Source organism: Emydura macquarii, unplaced genomic scaffold (assembly GCF_026122565.2).
Source record: "Emydura macquarii macquarii isolate MOO-44397 ecotype Brisbane River unplaced genomic scaffold, CSIRO-AGI_Emac_v2 contig_968, whole genome shotgun sequence".
Classification (NCBI taxonomy): Eukaryota; Metazoa; Chordata; order Testudines; family Chelidae; genus Emydura; species Emydura macquarii.
Window position 1 is genome coordinate 8,248,719 of NW_027131105.1, and position 17,056 is coordinate 8,265,774.

The 17,056-nt window shown below is 39.3% G+C and overlaps 1 protein-coding gene across 9 annotated transcripts in view; it reads right to left on the reverse strand.

The window, feature by feature from the left end:
- Positions 1-17,056, reverse strand: part of WNK2 (WNK lysine deficient protein kinase 2) — a 156,577-nt gene that overhangs the window by 15,837 nt on the left and 123,684 nt on the right. For 4 of the 9 annotated variants that reach the window (XM_067544096.1, XM_067544098.1, XM_067544094.1 and 1 more), the window contains 3 exons: positions 16,414-16,512; positions 8,635-8,679; positions 6,986-7,245 (listed from right to left, as the gene is read on the reverse strand). The exons of 1 other annotated variant lie outside the window; for it this stretch is intronic. In XM_067544096.1, coding sequence (XP_067400197.1) covers positions 6,986-7,245; positions 8,635-8,679; positions 16,414-16,512 — 404 coding nt within the window. Of the gene's footprint in view, positions 1-6,985; positions 7,246-8,634; positions 8,680-16,413; positions 16,513-17,056 lie in introns of those variants that run through there. 4 more of the 9 variants (XM_067544099.1, XM_067544097.1, XR_010918939.1 and 1 more) reach the window with 3 other exon arrangements.

Below are 17,056 nucleotides of genomic sequence, written 5' to 3' on the forward strand. Positions count from 1 at the left end.
CATGCCAGTGACAGAAATGAGGCTGCACTTTTTATACAGCAATCATATCATAGACTCAAACATTTTTTCTACTCTCAGCTTTCCTTTGTGGTTGTTTCTCTTACAAGCATTTAGAGCTCAAGTAGTGGCAAGAAGGAAAGCCAGGCCCTAGCTGATGAATCCCTCGGTCCCCTGTCAATCTCAGGTAATCGGCTTACCCAAAGAACAGTCAACGTACTTTATACATAAACTGCCTTATGTTACCTGCTGCATTCCTGTGTGTTTGCAGTGCCCACAACTACCTAGAAGAGTTGGTTATTTCAGTACTTGCCCAACATGGATTAGCATTCGTGAAAATTTTCTTATTAGATGGTCTGACATCAATACCTAACGAATTATCTCTCTTTACATCTCAGCATGTACTGTTTAATGATCAGACTTCATGCATACTTTCTGTTTGAAAGGGAACATGTCACCCGAAAGCTCAGATGAAAACACAACCAGTATTTGGGTGCTCCATAACACTACTGAAAACAGGAAGGTATTTTTTTTAAAAAAGGAAAGGACAGTGACTATATTTCATACTCAAAGTGATAGGCAACATGGTCTAGTTTACTGTAGGAATTCTCATCTCAATAGGAACAAAACAGGAAGCTGTTCTTTTTTCCCCTCAGAAGGGAAAGTTAAAGACCTGCTTTGCCAGCCCAGTCTCATGCATTGCCTATTATGCTTCCAACCATGGAGAGCAGGAAATTAAGAATGAGAAAAACGCTATACGTCTTTATGCAATTGGCCGAGCACATCCACCAACATTTCATAGAATCGTAGGACTGTAAGGGACGTCACGAGGCCTTCTAGTTCAGCACCCTGCACTCAAGGTAGGACCAAGCATTATCTAGACCAGCCATGACAGGTGTGTTTGTCCAACCTGCTCTTAAAAATCTCCAAATGACGGAAATTCCACAATATCCCTAGGCAATTTATTCTAGTCCTTAATTATCCTGAGAATTAGGAAGCTTTTCTTAATGTCCAACCTAAACTGCCCTTGCTGCAATTTAAGGCACTGACTCTTGTCCTATCCTCAGAGGTTAACAAGAACAATTTTTCTCCCTCTTCCTTGTAATGAAAATTGTTATGTCCCCCCCTTAGTCTTTTCTTCTCCAGACTAAGCAAACCCAATTTTCAGTCTTGCCTCATAGGTCATGTTTTCTAGACCTTTAATCATTTTTGTTGCTCTTCTCTGGACTTTCTCCAATTTGTCCACATCTTTCCTGAAACATGGCACCCAGAACTGGACCTAGTTGAGGCCTGGAGGCATGGAGTACAGCAGAAGAATTACTTCTCGTGTCTTGCTTACAACACTCCTGCTAATACATCCCAGAATGTTTGCTTTTTTTGCACGGTTGACTCATATTTAGCTTGTGATCCATGACGACTCCCCAGATCCCTTTCCACAGTACTCCTTCATAGGCAGTCATCCATATGGTATGTGTGCAACTCACTGCAAAGAGCTGTTAGTTGATTTCCCCTTAGAAGAAGAGCTTTCACTTTAAAAATTTACCTATAATACCTGTGTGTGTAAAACACACAGCAGTTTGCCTAGGGCAACAAAAAAAACCTTAAGGGCAACAGAAATGTCCTTTCAGAAAAAATACACAAAGTTTGCTGACCGTATTATAAGCTGATGGAGAATCAGACTGTACTTTCACTGAGCCCTGGAATCATGTGGGCAACTCTTATTAATATTAATAGAGGTTCTGTGCAGAAAAAGGGCAAAATGAAGATGTACAGATTTAGATGGAAGAGATTTCCAGCCCATGTAGTCTACCTTCTGCCAGTGCAAGCTTGTTCCAATGTTACATCATGGAAACTTGACTGACTCACATGGCAGGGCTGCCACAGCTTTCTTTAGAACATAAGAACAGCCATGCTGGGTCAAACCAATGGTCCATTTAGCCCAGTATTTTGTCTCTGACAGTGGCCAATGCCAGATGCATCAGAGGCAGTGACCAGAACAAGGCATTTATCAAGAGATCCACCCCACATTGTCCAGTCTCAACATCTGGCAGTCAGAGCCTTAGGGGCACCCCTGTAATGGGGTTGCATCCCTGAGCATCTTAGGCTAATAGACATTGATGGACGTATCCTCCATGAACTTATCTATTTCTCTTTTGAACCCAGTTATACTTTTAGCTTTCACAAAAGCCCCTGGCAATGAGTTTCACAGGTTGACTGTGTGTTGTGTGAAGTAGTTCCTTATGTTGCTGCCTATTAATTTCATTGTGTGACCCTGTTATTCACTTTCTCCACAGCATCCATGATTTTATAGCTCGTGATCACATCCCCCCTAAGTCATCTCTTTTCCAAGCAGAGCAGTCCCAGTTTTTTTAATCTCTCCTCATATGGAAGTTTCATATCCTTAATCATTTTTGTTGTCCTCCTCTGTACTTTTTCCATTTCTAATATATCTTGTTTGAGATGGGATGACCAGAACTGTATGCAGTATGCAAGGTGTGGGGGTACCATGGATTTATATTGTAGCATTATGATATTTGCTGTCTTATTAGCTATCAGTTTCCCAATGCTTCCTAACATTGTTAGCTTTTTTGAATGCTGCTGCACATTGAGCAGATATTTTCAAAGAATTATCCACAATGGCTCCAAGATCTCTTTCTTGAGTGGTAACAGCTAATTTATCCCCCTTTAATTTTGTCCGTATAGTTGGGATTATGTTTTCCAACATACATTACTTTGCATTTAACAACATTGACTAAACATCTGCCATTTTGTTGCCCAGTCCCCAGTTTTGTGTGAACCCTTTGTAGCTCTTCACAGTCGGCTTTGGACTTAACCATCCTCAGTAATTTTGTATCATCTGCAAACTTTGCCATATCACTGTTTACACCTTTTTCTAGATCATTTATGAATATGTTGAACAGCACTGGTCCCAGTACAGATCCTTGGGGGACACCGCTATTTACCTCTCCATTATGAAAACAGACCATATATTCCCTACTCGGTTTCCTGTCCTTTAACTAGTTATAGATCCATGATAGAATCTTCCCACTTATTCCACGACTGAATAGTTTGCTTAACAGCCTTTGGTGAGGAACCTTGTCAAAGGCTTTCTGCAAGTTCAGGTGCACTATATCCTCTGGATCACCATTGTCCACATGTTTGTTGACCCCCTCAAAGAATTCTAATAGATTGGTGAGGCATGATTTCCCTTTACAAATACCGTGTTGACTCTTCCCTCATGCTCATCCATGCTCATCTACATGTTTTATAATTCTGTTCTTTGTTATAGTTTCTAACACTTTGCTTGGTAATGAAGTTAGGCTTACTGGCCTGGAATTGCCAGGATCACATCTGGAACCTTTTTAAAAAATTGGTGTCACATTAGCTATCCTCCAGCCATCTGGTACAGAGCCTGATTTAAGTGATAGGTTAGGAGTTCTGCAATTTCATATTTGAGTTCCTTCAGAACTCTTGGATGAATACTATCTGACCCTGGTGACTTATTACTGTTTATCAATTTGTTTCAAAACCTCCTCTTCTGACACCTCCATCTGGAACAATTCCTCAGATTTGTCACCTAAAAAGAAGGGCTCAGGTGTGGGAATCTGCTTCATATCATCTGCAGCAAAGATTGATGCACAGACTTCATCTAGCTTCTCCACAATGGCCTTGTCTTCCTTGAGTGCTCCTTTAATACCTTGATTGTTTGGCAGGCTTCCTGCTTCTGATGTACTTAATTTTTTTGCCATTAGTTTTAGACTCTTTTTCTAGTTGCTCTTCAAATTCTTTTTTGACCTGCCTAATTATACTTTTACACTTGACTTGCCAAAGTTTATGCTCCTTTCTATTTTCCTCTGTAGGATTTGAATTCCACTTTTTAAGCATGCAATTTTTAAAGGATGCCTTTTTGCTTCTAACGGCCTCTTTTACTCCATCGTTTAGCCATGGTGGCTTTTTTTTTTTCGGGTCCTCTTACTATTGTTTTTCTTTAAGATATTTGATACAGAGTTATATACTTTAAATGCATAAAAGGCCATTGGCTCATGTAGTCTGATCTCCTGTATATCACAGGCCAGGGAATTTCACCCATTTATCCTTACATTGAGCCAAATGACCTGTGTTTGACTAAAACAAGAAAGGCATCCAATCTTGAACTGAATATGTCAAGAGATGGAGAATCCACCCCTTCCCTTGGGAGTTTGTTTCAATGTTTAATAACCCTCCCTCTTAAAAACATGAGCCTAATTCTAATCTGAATTTATCTGGATTTAACTTCCAGCCCTGGGTTCTTGATATACTTTTCTCCGCTAGGTTGAAGATCCATTCAGTACTTTATATGTTCTCCCTGCAAAGGTACTTAGACACTGTAATCAAGTCAACTCTCAGTCTTCTTTTTGGTGAGCTATACAGATATAGGGAAAGACTTAAAAACTCCATGACATTTTCTCCAGCCCTCATATAATTTTTATAGCTCTTTTCTGCATTCTCTCCAATTTTCCAACATCTTTTAAAAAATACTGACACAAAGGACTGGACACACTCTTCCAGTATTGAACTCCCCACTGCCATATACAGAAGTATAATCCGCTTCCTGTTCCCACTTACTACTGTGACATTGGTAAGCCATTTTTCCTGTTGTCCAGGTTCAGCGTCTCTCAGCTCAGTGTCATCCCTCTTCTTCTGCTTATTCCTCTTTGATCATCATAAACCATTCTGGTCTCCTTTCATTTCAAATCCATCCGAACATCTGTAGACTCAGGGAAGATTTTAACACCCAATGCCACTTGTGTCATTGGAAATCTCCACCTTAAATCGCATCTGTAGCCCTGGTTTTGCCAGCTATGGCTGGAGTTCTGTGTTGTGCCTCTGGGTGGCATAGGCCAGAAGGGCAGAGCCAAGGGCAAGTGGTGCTAAGGTGGCTGTGAACCACCTTTGCACCCCCAGGAACCAAGGCTGCTCAGTGTGGACTCCAGCATAAATTAGAGCGACCAGAGGATGCTCTAGTTAATGGTAGTGTCCCGAGGGCTGTCTGTGGCTGCTCTGCAGATTCAAAATCCCTGTAGTGTTGTGGTGACTTGCCACCTGCCCTGGCCCTGTCCCCAGCATGGTCCCTGCCAGGCTGAGCACATAGGGCTGCCTGGGGGAAGCTCCCTGGTCAACTGCAGTAAGGCTTTTACAGCTCCTATGTATCAGTACAGTGGCATAAAGGGCCCTGGCTTTTTACATTTTAACCTTTCCTTGTAAGGCATTTCTTCTAAAAACTCAACCATCTCTGTTACTTCCTTGGACAAGAATCTTACTGTAGGATGAAATATATCCCCGAACACTTCATAGACTATATGTGGAATAATTCCTCCCCACCCACCCAACAATATTCTGCCACACCTTGGTGGAATATCACTGAACAGTTTGGATAGGAAATAAAGACAACTACTCAATGGCCATTATAAAGAATTAGACCAAATATACTGTCATTAAGCAAACTGGAACTTGGGCTAACAGTTCTAACTTGTGCTGAAGTATGAGCGAAGGAGACTTTCCAACTGCAAAACCCTTGTCAGGGTGTGTAAGTGAAGAATTGGCAGAATGATAGCTATTGTATCACCAAAAACCACTTCCTGAAGAACCTTGGGGGATCTCCCATCCAAGAACTGACCAAGAGCAAGTATGGTCAACTTGCGTTATCTGACAGGACCTACAGACGGATATGGTATTGCTGTGAAATGGTGGCTCATCTATTATATATCTGGGCAATAAAACTGAACACCTTGGTCACATCATCACTATATAGACAGGGGTCATGACCCTCCCTTCTTGTTAAACTCTGGCCACTGAACAGAAAAGTTTTTTAAAAAAAATTTGTACGTCTGTTTTCCCCATAAACCTACTTTCATGCTGCAGTGATACACATTTTCATTTTTTTCCCCGTGAAGTGTGTATATGTTTGGAGAGCACCTAGTTCAATGGGGGTGAATCGCCCGACACTATCGCAATGCACATTCTTTTTAAAATAAGTTTTTTTTCTAGGATTTTTTTATTGTTTGTTTGGAGTTTTGTTTCTTTTTAAAAAGGCAATGTTTCCCCATCAACATTTAGTTATTTCAATTGGAAAAGATCATTATATAATTTTCATAGTATTTTTTTCCTCTCATCTTTATTGCTATTTTGTTTCTTCTAGACTCAATTTTCAGCCTCCTGAAAAGTGAAACAAGGCAAAAAACGATGGGGCAAGTAGTCATTAAGTCCAGAAGAAGACACTGTAGGCTGGGAAGGATTGAGGGGCTTATGTGAGGCATAACTGGGATTTGTCATTTTTGTGCCTGCAGGGATTTAGCATAAAATCTTATTCTCAACACCATCACCTCAGCCATGAAGTCAAGTGGGTGTGCGTGCACACAGATGCACAGGTCTCAGGATATTCAGTTCTGCCACTGAACCAAGGCTTAGTGGGTAGGAGATGCTATTGCTTCCACTCCTCAGTGGGTTCAGGGTCACCTTAGTGACATTTTTAAACGTCTCTAAGGTAGATGTGACTAGTACGGCACAGCTCTACCAGCAAGGGCAAGTTAAGTATCCAGTTGACACCCATCTCCTTTTCAAGACAGAATATTCACACAGCGTCTGCAACATACTACCACCTAGCCACTAGTCCAGCAACCATTCTACATGAGGAAGATTACCATTAAAAAGAAGAGGGATATTAGCAAAAGTAAAACCTTGTTTAAGTCCAGCAATGTATGGATCATCAGTCAGTGTGTTGCTGTTTATCAACTATAAATTAGCAGTTCTTAATTTTAAAAATATATGTTGGCCCATAGGTTGCCAAAATTAACTCCAAAAGACCAAAAAATGAAAGCTATTTTAGAACTTAGTGAAGTGAGATGGACATTCTCTGCAGTATGTTTTAGTTTATGTCCTCCTCCTATGAGTTCTGCAATGGCTGTCAGACACATAGCAAAATGTATGTTCTTCAAGGAGTGCCACTTACTCCACACGTCTCATTCTGTGTCTGCACGGGATTAGCCTTTGGCTCCATGTCTTGCCTTTTTTGGTTCTGCTTCAGTTGGTTCAAAGAAGGTTTTGACTGTGCTGCTCCAACAGTTTTGCTTGTCCACTGATCCACCAGCTTGTGAAGATCATCTGTGAATGTTCCTTTCTTGTTGTTACTGTTGTTGGCTTGCACCTGGACCTGCAGAGTTGATGGTGGTAGAGGCTCAGGACACATTACAAGACTGTTTGTAGAGGATCCTAGAAAGTCACACACAAAGAAGGGTCAGCTATGTCATCATTAATGCACCACTTTGCTGCTTGATTTAGGTTTCTCACACACTACTATTCAAAAGCTGGTATTTTTTCTCCTTTAATACTCTCATTCCTTTCTAAAGAACATCTTTGCTTCAAGAAATGATCCATGTATCCACATTTATAGTTATGTTATTGTGCATCATTAATGCCCCAACAGCGCTTTCCCTCTGGACATGTACCTTCCCCCTGGATGAAGTTATTTAATAGCTATCGACAATAGCATTGATGTAACACCACTTATAAAAGTATCCCCACAGATAGTTACCATTGGAATAGAATTTGATGCAGCAACTATTAGCTTTTATGAATCATGATTTTACTAGATCAAAATGAAATGCAAAAATTATATCCTTTTTTGTTAACCTTTATGTGAGTTTACACAAGAAAAATAAGTGTAGAAAGTGTGATGTCCGTTTCTAATGTTGAGAGAGAGACTGTTGAGTTGGTGATGCTTCAAAGGCTAAAGAAGCATTCACTGTCTCTCTCTCATCCCACCCTTGCATATTCTCTCTCTTTCTAGAAATATTTGTCCCATGTACGAGCTGGAGCTCCAGTTCCTGGCAATTTAGTATTATGTCAAAATCAGTACTGAACAGGAAGTGACAAAGATTTGCAGATTTCAATTTCCAGGGAAAACATTAAGTGAAACAGTTTTAACAAATATATTTGAATATATTTAAAATATAATTTTAAATAAAGACTATCTCTTCAAGCAAAAAGTTCAGAGAATTGAAGTGAAATGATTTATTTACAAACACCAACACAGTCTATTTCTGCTAACATGAATTTTCCAGCCAATAAAGTGCGTTGTGAGTAACCCTACTAACGTTCCTCTAGTTACATAAAATACCTGCATCCTCCTTTAAATGATCATGCATTCAACCTCTGGTGTGATTTCTATGTGAATCCTGCTCACATTCTTTTAGGAAAGGGACCAGTGAGAAGATATGTATTTTGAGGCTAAAGCTCTTCAAATAGTGTTCAATATTTCACGCATCTCAACAGGAATGAGGTAGCATCAAGCTATAGGTTCAGCCAGCAGCAAAATGGCAGTTTTATAAAAGCTGTACATGTAAGATTAGACAAGCACTGTACTCAGTTCTCTCACAACACACACAAATCACAATTATCCTGCAGCATGCATGCTTCTTAAAGCATCACAGGACATGCACTGTAACTAAAGAGATACCTGCTCACAATTCATATGCAGCCTAATTTAATGTCAGCAAAGGTATAACAGCTGCTATTAAGCAAACAATCAGGTTTTAGTCAAAAATAAAAAACATCCCATGCTATAAAGGAAATACTGAGAAACAAAAATGGGATAGTTACTACTACTGTGATCTTTGCCTAGACATAGTCGTTTCAGGGTGGACCCTACAAGGTAGAACAATACAAAGACACACAGAGTTAGGCAAGACTAAACACAACAGGTCTGATGGACAAGCTTCTGTACTTTCAGGCAATCAAAAGGTCATCATTATGCAAGGAGGAGCAGACAGAAAGTCAGCAGTTCAGGTGAGTAAAGGAAATCTAAATAACTGGGCAGCCCAAACCTATATTAATGTGCAACCATACAAAAGCTTTAAAGGATAGACTTGTGTTTCAAGAGCAAGAATCAGTAACTTGAAGATGCTTGCCTTTTTTTTTTTTTTTTTTTTAAAGTCACCTTGGCTTCCAAATAGGGCTTTTTTGATTCCTACTCTATTTATGCAGGCAATTATGTTAATTCAGTCCATGACAGGAAGCCAAAAATTATTGCAGTAACTAGTAAAGCTAGTCTGGCTGCAAAGACTAACTGTAAAACAACCCCCAAAAGTATTGTTTTACCAGTCCAAAAAGATACATTGTTCTGCAGGTGAGGCCAATTTTTAACTAGTTTAGTAATAGGATTTGTGCCTAAATGCACAATTCTGAAGTAAAAAAAGCCACAAACAGCTTTCCCTTTCATGTCTTTTCAAGGTGCACAAAGACCATCCAGCAGAATACCAGAGGTCTAATTTAATCATACTGTGTATTTTTCAGTATTCGCTTATTGTTACATTCTCCATCATTATTTGACAAGTTCAGTAGAATCTATGCTATTACAGTACCGGATGCACAGATAACCCTGTCTGAGGGTAAGGTCTTGCCAGGCAGGACCATGATTCCCTCTTAGAGTATCACATTTTCTGAAAGATATTTTGGACTTTGGTGAGAAGACAAGTCTCATAATGGTATGCCAGGGGGGGAAGAGGGGTGCATATTTGGGCAGGGGCAGATAATAACCTACTGTCCTGGAGCACTTTCACACATGAGCAAATCAGAGGGCAGAGCAGAACCCAAGACAGTGTGGTTCCCCTGCCTAGCAGCATGGCATCAACACACTGTGGTACTGTGCAAGAGAGCCATGTTTAAGGTCAGGGGTCTTGGTTTAATGCAGACTCTGAATGAGTCTTAGAAGCAGAGAGAAGGGAGACAATTCAGAGTTAAAAAGAGAGGAAAAAGAAAGAGTCAGACTGTGTTTTGGCGGGGGTGGCACAAGGGAAAAACGGATCTGAAAGAGATTATTTTTATTCTCTAACACACAGCTGAGTGATGCTGTTCACCCTGTAAACAAAGAGAAGGACATTACTGAGGTAGCGTCAAGCTTGATTTGTACGTAAGCAAATCCCAGTATTCTAGTACTCAGTTCTTCACATTTCAAAGGCAGATACATGTCACACAATAATAACTGAAACAGAGTTTGGGTTGCATTTGACTCACTTTTCATGCTTCTGCTCTCCAATACCTCAGATATGCCTTACCCTGCCTCCCCTCCCCCTTACAGTCAGCTGGCCGCCCTCATTACAGATGTCTCAGTGGGACTAAAATTAGGTTGTCATTTTTCTAACTATCTTGCAACACTGCAAAATGCAAATAGGAGAGTATGGCTCCATTAGCTAACATACACAGTGAAAATAATTTTTGTATTACTGCCTGGAAAATGTAAACACAGGCAGCAGATTATTGTATATGCACTAAGTTTACCCCTTCACCCCCACCCCACAAGACAAAGACACAAGCTTGTGCACATTATCTTGTGTACCGCACCAAGTAGGGCCCCAAACGTATAAGCACTTCAGCATAAGTGGGTAGGCATGTGAGCAGACTCACAGAATTCAATGGTACTATTCGTGTGTAAAGTTACTCAGCCATCTAAGTGTCTATAAGAAAGGAGCCAAAAACAAAAACATTAGGAAAGTAAACCACCAAAAACAGGTCTTACTTTTTCAAACAAGTCCTCTGCAGAACATTGCTTGGAAGATAGGAAACATTACCTTGACTGAGATAATGCCTGAATTAGAGCACTGACAATCAATCTGAGAAGTTTATTTTAAAAAATGCCTTCAGCTTCAGGTAACATCTACAGCTGTTGAACTTAAATTCAAGCACTTTATTTATCAAGGTAAATCCAATCTGCATTTATTTTGTCATCACCTTGGAAACAAATGAGTGTAGGAGATGGAAAGCTATCAACAGGAAGCAAGTAAAGTCTACTGTCATACTCATTCATCAATAGTTACCAAGAAGTTTGTAAGCTAAAATTAAACTTCTCAAATTTCTATAAACCATTGGACCATTTTCCATCAGATGCTCAAATATTTTAATTAATTGCTATATAGACACTTAAGAAAAAACATTCTGGGAGGAATTCATAAAAGCGCCTAATTTAGGAGCACATGCTCCGATGGTGCTTTTGAAAACTCTTCAATGAAAGATCTTTCATAGATTTTAGGAATGCCTGATTCCTTGGTACGTAACTAGGCTTGGAAAAATTGGATTTTTGTTTGTTTATTTTTAAAATAATTTGACAGATAATATCAATGTTCATTTTAAAGCATTTTCCCAATTTTTATCAATTTAAATTTTCACAGCTGTGGGAAATTATTGAGGGTCAAAAAATCAGGGGTGGGACAATTATTTAATGACAGTAGATTCAAAAAGCTAAAGCTGTATAACCATTAACACACAAATTGTCAACATCATATGTCAAAATAAACAAAGCCAATAGCTGTAAACCAAACTCTAATAAGTTTTCAAGCAGCAGTTTTCTTACTTTGCCCATCTGTAAATTCTGATAATCATTGATGGAAATATTTTCTCATCATTTTGCACGTCTGGTGAAAATCGACATGAACTGACCATCACCAATAAAAATCGAATCCTGCCAAGCCTACACATAACCAGCAGAGGGTGTACAAGTTAACAGTATTTCTGAAACTGCTCTGACATTGATCATGCCAAAAACATCCCATTCTATTACAAATGCACAAAAAGATCCAACACTGAACAAAGTTAACAGATCAAGATGCAGTTTAGGAAGGACATTGTGGAAGTGGTTTGTGGGTGATGTAAACAGTGGAGGAGGGGGAAGAATTCTGAGAAAAAATTAGCTGCAATTTTAAAAAATGGCCTTTGATTTTCGGTGCCCCAACTGAGACACTTTGTGCCTGATTTTCAGAACTTGGAACGGTTGAGCTCCCAGAACTGCTACTGGCCTCAGCTGAAGTTATGGATTCTCAGCATTTCTGAAAATCTGGCCCAAGTTTCCTCAGAAGTTAGGGAATCAAAAATGAAGGTACCAAAAAGAAGTGGCCATTTGGCCAGTTGTCTTGAAATATCATTGTCTACAGTTAAATAGGAAGGACAGGGAGTTAAATTCTAATTGGCCTTGATCTGTCAATTTATATTCAGCAAGCAGACTGCTGTGCCTGCTCAGAACCCCATTAACTTCAATGGGGCTCTGTGGGGGGACAGCTGTCCACCCACATGTGAACTGCAGGACTGGGGGCTGAATTTGTAGATCTGAAGTCTAAGAAGTAGGACCAGCTCCTAGCACAGACAGAGCATTGAAGAATGCTCAGCTAACTGAATCCACAGAACAAGCACACGCACAAGGACTCGTTTGTAGAAGAAAGTTGCACTGACAAATTAAGGCCTGGTCTACACTTACCCGGAAATTCGGCGGCAGTCGACGGGAGTTGAATAGCTCCCATCAACTGCTGTACTTCTGTTCTGCGCGGTGTCTTCAATGCACTGCACCACTTGAGGAGGTGGTTTTACTAGGTCGATTTCCTAATCGATTGAGCGGGTCTTCACTGACCACTCAATCGATCCAGAAAGATCGATCTGACGGTGGCAAAGTCGCCGTCATCAGTGTAGACATACCTTAAAGTATCAGTATAAACCAATTTAATCAAACCTTTTCAAATCTCTGTCTGGACACCTATTTCAGTATAACTGGCTTTTTCTGGGTGGGTTTAGCTTAAAAATTGACTGGGAACAGGTCTAAGCTAAATTGAAATAAATCATGCAGACTGAAATAAGACTGCTCACACAGGGGTTTCCACCAGCTAACAGTGAGTAAAAAATCAAATTTAAGTTCAACTGGTGCAACTTTCCTTTGTGGATGAGGCTTAAGTTACTGCATCCTTGAGGAAAGGTTTGTTTTGTGTCTCACTTTTGTGGGTTGGAGGTTCATGAAAAGGTGGTAAAGTATCACCTGAACGAGATGCTTCATAATTGATGATATGCTGTATCTGATGTCACTGATATTTTAATGTGGCTACACATGAATTTCAGATGAAAAACATTTATGTTCACTTCATTGTTCTTTTGGTTTCGAACACAAGAATTCCAAGGGAGACTTTACATGTATTTACACAGACTCACACCCCGCCTAATATTTATATTACAAATATACTCAGAGGGCATGACCTTGCCAGGTGCTTAGAGCTCTAAACAATTAACTCAGTCAATGGGACTCGGGGGAGGGGGCTTGTGAGTGTTCATTATTGTGCAACAAGCACTCAGGACCTTGCAGAAAGGCTCTCTGTTAGCTGTGTGCCTGGTGACATTAGATGGAAACTCATCTTGATCTTCTGTGGCTACTGTGTCTCCTGGGAAGGACCAAAATAATTTTAGAGAGCCCTGGTTATGACAGATTTTAAATCATGCTATAAAAATGTAAATTCTTAAACTATTATTTTTCTTTTTAGCATAAACCATGTGCTGCCTCATAATTAAGGTATGCTACATACTGGCAATGACAAATAAATTATTTAAAAAATCACAAAGCAGGAACTCAGTTAACATTAGCCATTTTATGAAGCACAGTAGCTAGGTAGATTCCTTTCTAACCCTTTCATGACTCCTTTCTCCAGCTGAAATACATCTTTTCTTATTCACAGATTATCCATGTTACTACATTATGTAGCAATTATGAATGAAGAGTGGGAATCTCATATGTTTCATATCTAAGCACTAGCAGGCAAGGTTCAATATACCAATTTCTAACCTGGAGGGAAGATGTTTAAGAGTTAAATATGCCAGAGCACTCACAAGTAGTTTCCTGACATACGTCTGTTCTTGTCAGTAAGCGTTAAACCAAAAGGTATACGCTAGGAAACTGATTAAAGGGGTTATATATTTTCATTAAAAATTGCTTCTGCTTATCAATTGAATCCTGGCTTGAGGTTGCTTTGTTTAAAAAAGATGGAGTCTGAACTGTAAGATTTACACCCAAAAGCTACAGCAAATTGTTTTCACTTCACTTCACTTCACACACACAAAATGCATTCACCATGTATCTCAAAACAGCTACTATCCTTGCAGAAGCATACAACAGAGATGTATATATATAGCACATTTAGAATCCGGCCCAAACCTTTGCAATTTGTCTACTGGATCAACTCAAATTGAACGGCCCGAAAGTGTCTTTTAGGCCAGGAAGAGGCAGTTTCCTTGAGAGTATGAGTCTTCCAAATTCCTATTGGAACCTCCAGAAACCTCAGTTCCTACAAAGGCTGCATACACCCATTGTTCTGGGGATAAGGACTAGACGCTGCTCCATCCAACTAGATGGAGCCACTAGAGAAATGTCCTTTCCTCTCATGAATTGAGTGCATAAGCAATCTCCCCTCGTGCTGGCTTTAGGGACAGTTCAGGATTAGATCCAAACTGATCTCACATATTACAACGTGGTTTTCTCCAACTGACCTGCTAGACCCACCCAAAGAATGACTCAAAAGAAAAGAAACTGAAAAATTCAGGGTAGCAGAAAGTTTAGACAGCTTCAACTGTGGGAATCTGTGGAGCAGTTGAAGCAGGAAGTAGTTTCTAAAACTTTAACATTGAAAAATAAAAGGTCTGTTTTCTGAACTGGAGTGGTTTTGGATGGATGCGTTTGTGCTAAGTGTTTGGAACTCTGCCCTCATCTAGTATGAATCAGATGGGGTAGTACGAATCGTGTCTCAAAACACTTTAATCAAAAGAGACACAGAGGAGACTATGTGGACTGAGAAACGGAAGGTTTGCCCACCACGCAATTTGTTACAATCAGTTATTTAAGCATTGGGAAACTTAAAATAATTATGTATTGACATGTTTTTTCTACCAACTTGAGCCATGATTGCATAGGCCCACAAGATCTTTTTTTGGTTTTGGCAGAAATTCTCCCCACTATTTTTGCAGCCTATTGAGTAGTAAAACCTGTGATAGAGGAATTAAACCATTTCTGGGAATTACTTGCGCAGGCAAGGCTGCAGCCAGGTCCATTTTACTACTTATTAATGGAAAAATCTGTATATGGAGAAATTCTCAGGTTCTTAGGATAAATCCCTGTATGCAAAATATCTTGAAACCTCAGTGATTGTTAAAACTTTGCATACAATAGGCTTAGAGGTAAACATTGCTTTTTACTAGCTTTGATGAGTGGAGTCCTGGGGATCTTAAAAAAACGGGGAAAAAAAATCAGTATTTAAAAAAACAAAACAAAAAACTTTTTTTTAGAAAACTGGAAAAATGTATTTGAGTGGTCTTGTGCCTTTGATCTGCATCACCTGGGTAATGATGAGCAATGTATAACTACAATGGGGAAAGTTTGATATCAATGCAAATGAACATTGAGTTGACTGAATATTTCTTCAAGAACTGAGCCTTATTAATATTATATGTAAGTGGCCTATAGTACCTGATCAGTACAATATATCTTTATTGTACAAGCAAAATCTATGTGTCCAAAAATCAGCCTATCTGTTTAGTGAAAAAAGTTTGTATTTTAAAATTAAAAAGCTCTATTAAATTTGGTTGAACTGCCAATTACTTTAGAGACCATGCAAATAAAATACACGTGTTTCATTTGAGCTAATGCACAGTTATTTGAAATCAAAAAAGAGTACTGGATCCTGAAAATCCATTTCAAAGTATCATACGAAAGTCTGATAAAGCTTTTTACGTATTTGTGCTTTGATGAACTGCTAATTGACTTCATCTCTGAGGTCACATAAGGTCAGAAGAAAATAAACTGAGTGAAATGCTCCAGCCAGATTAGTTTATATGAAAAGGTAAATGGTACTCTTCTTTGGAGTAAACCAGATCTTTCCACTACTAACAATTATATTAACAAGAGCTCACTTAAACTAATTAAAAGCTCATAATGTGGAAAAACACACCACCTAGAAAATAGACTTTGAAAGAACTAGCTGGAGCACCGTCATCTCGGCATTTCCACATGCAAGGAGCAGGGAGAAAAAAAGAGTGGATATAAACAGTACTGTATATTGTTTTAATACAGCCCTTGTATGGAAGTTATACCCCCTTCAGTGACCTTCTAGTATTGTATCAGCTTGCTACATGCATGTCTTCGTAGTCCAAACATGTGTGAAAGAGACCATTCGTCTACAGAAGGTTGGATTTCTTTTTGTTGTCGCTGGAACTGGGACAGCAGACATGTATATTTGCCACATTGCAAATAAAAATATTACTTCAACATAAATCACATAAAGGACAAAAGCTTTGATATGTCCAGAGTAAACTTTACCATAAGGCTATATAATAAATGATGAGATCTTCCACACATGCTTTTGGTACCCAGGCATGAGCCAAAAGCAGTGCACAAAAGCCTTCATATGAAAAATGAAAACAACTAAGGAGTGTCAATGATGATTACTTAAAAGAAAAAAAGAAAAGATGATGTAGAAGGAAGGGCATCCTGCCAAACATATTAGAGATATAAAGGATGTGCTTGGAAAAAGGGGGACAAAAGAAAGATGATGGTCTGTCATAAAATACAAAAGAACAAATACAAACAGATGGACAAAGACACAGGTCCACTGAGGAATCTGGTACGAGGTTTGCTACTAGATTTATAGGTCACTCTCTCAGACGTTTGGTGGAAAACCGTCCAGCCTGCAAATGAATATAAAGGGAAGAAAACAAAGACACTTATAAAGTACAAATAACTGTGATCAGATGTCCTATTCCCTCAGTCAAATCAGCTTTGTTTGTTAATCATCCATTTTAGCCTTGCCAAGAAGGAGCAAGTTAATTGACCATATGCAAAAGGATGTAATAACAGCAGAAGAGAACAGGTATTCTGTAGATTAGTTTGGCAGGATGTGCAATGTTGAGCAAGATACTTTAATCATCATTATAACTTTCAATACATAGGGCAACAAGTTTAGTCAAAGTCTAGGGAGCTGTGCACTGCTATACAGCTGTTGGAAGTTGGAACTCAGGACTGGATAATGCAGCCTTGACTGACACCTCTATCATACCTTAGACAGGATATCCAAATCATGCAAAAAGTTAATCCCTCCGATGCGGGAAGCTTAGCTTCCCCCACATCAATATATTTTTATTGACCAAAATGAATTAGCACTTCATAATGAGGAACTTTGGGCCTACCAGTACGTAGGGGCTAAGAGAAAATAGTATGAATCAGGAGAAACTA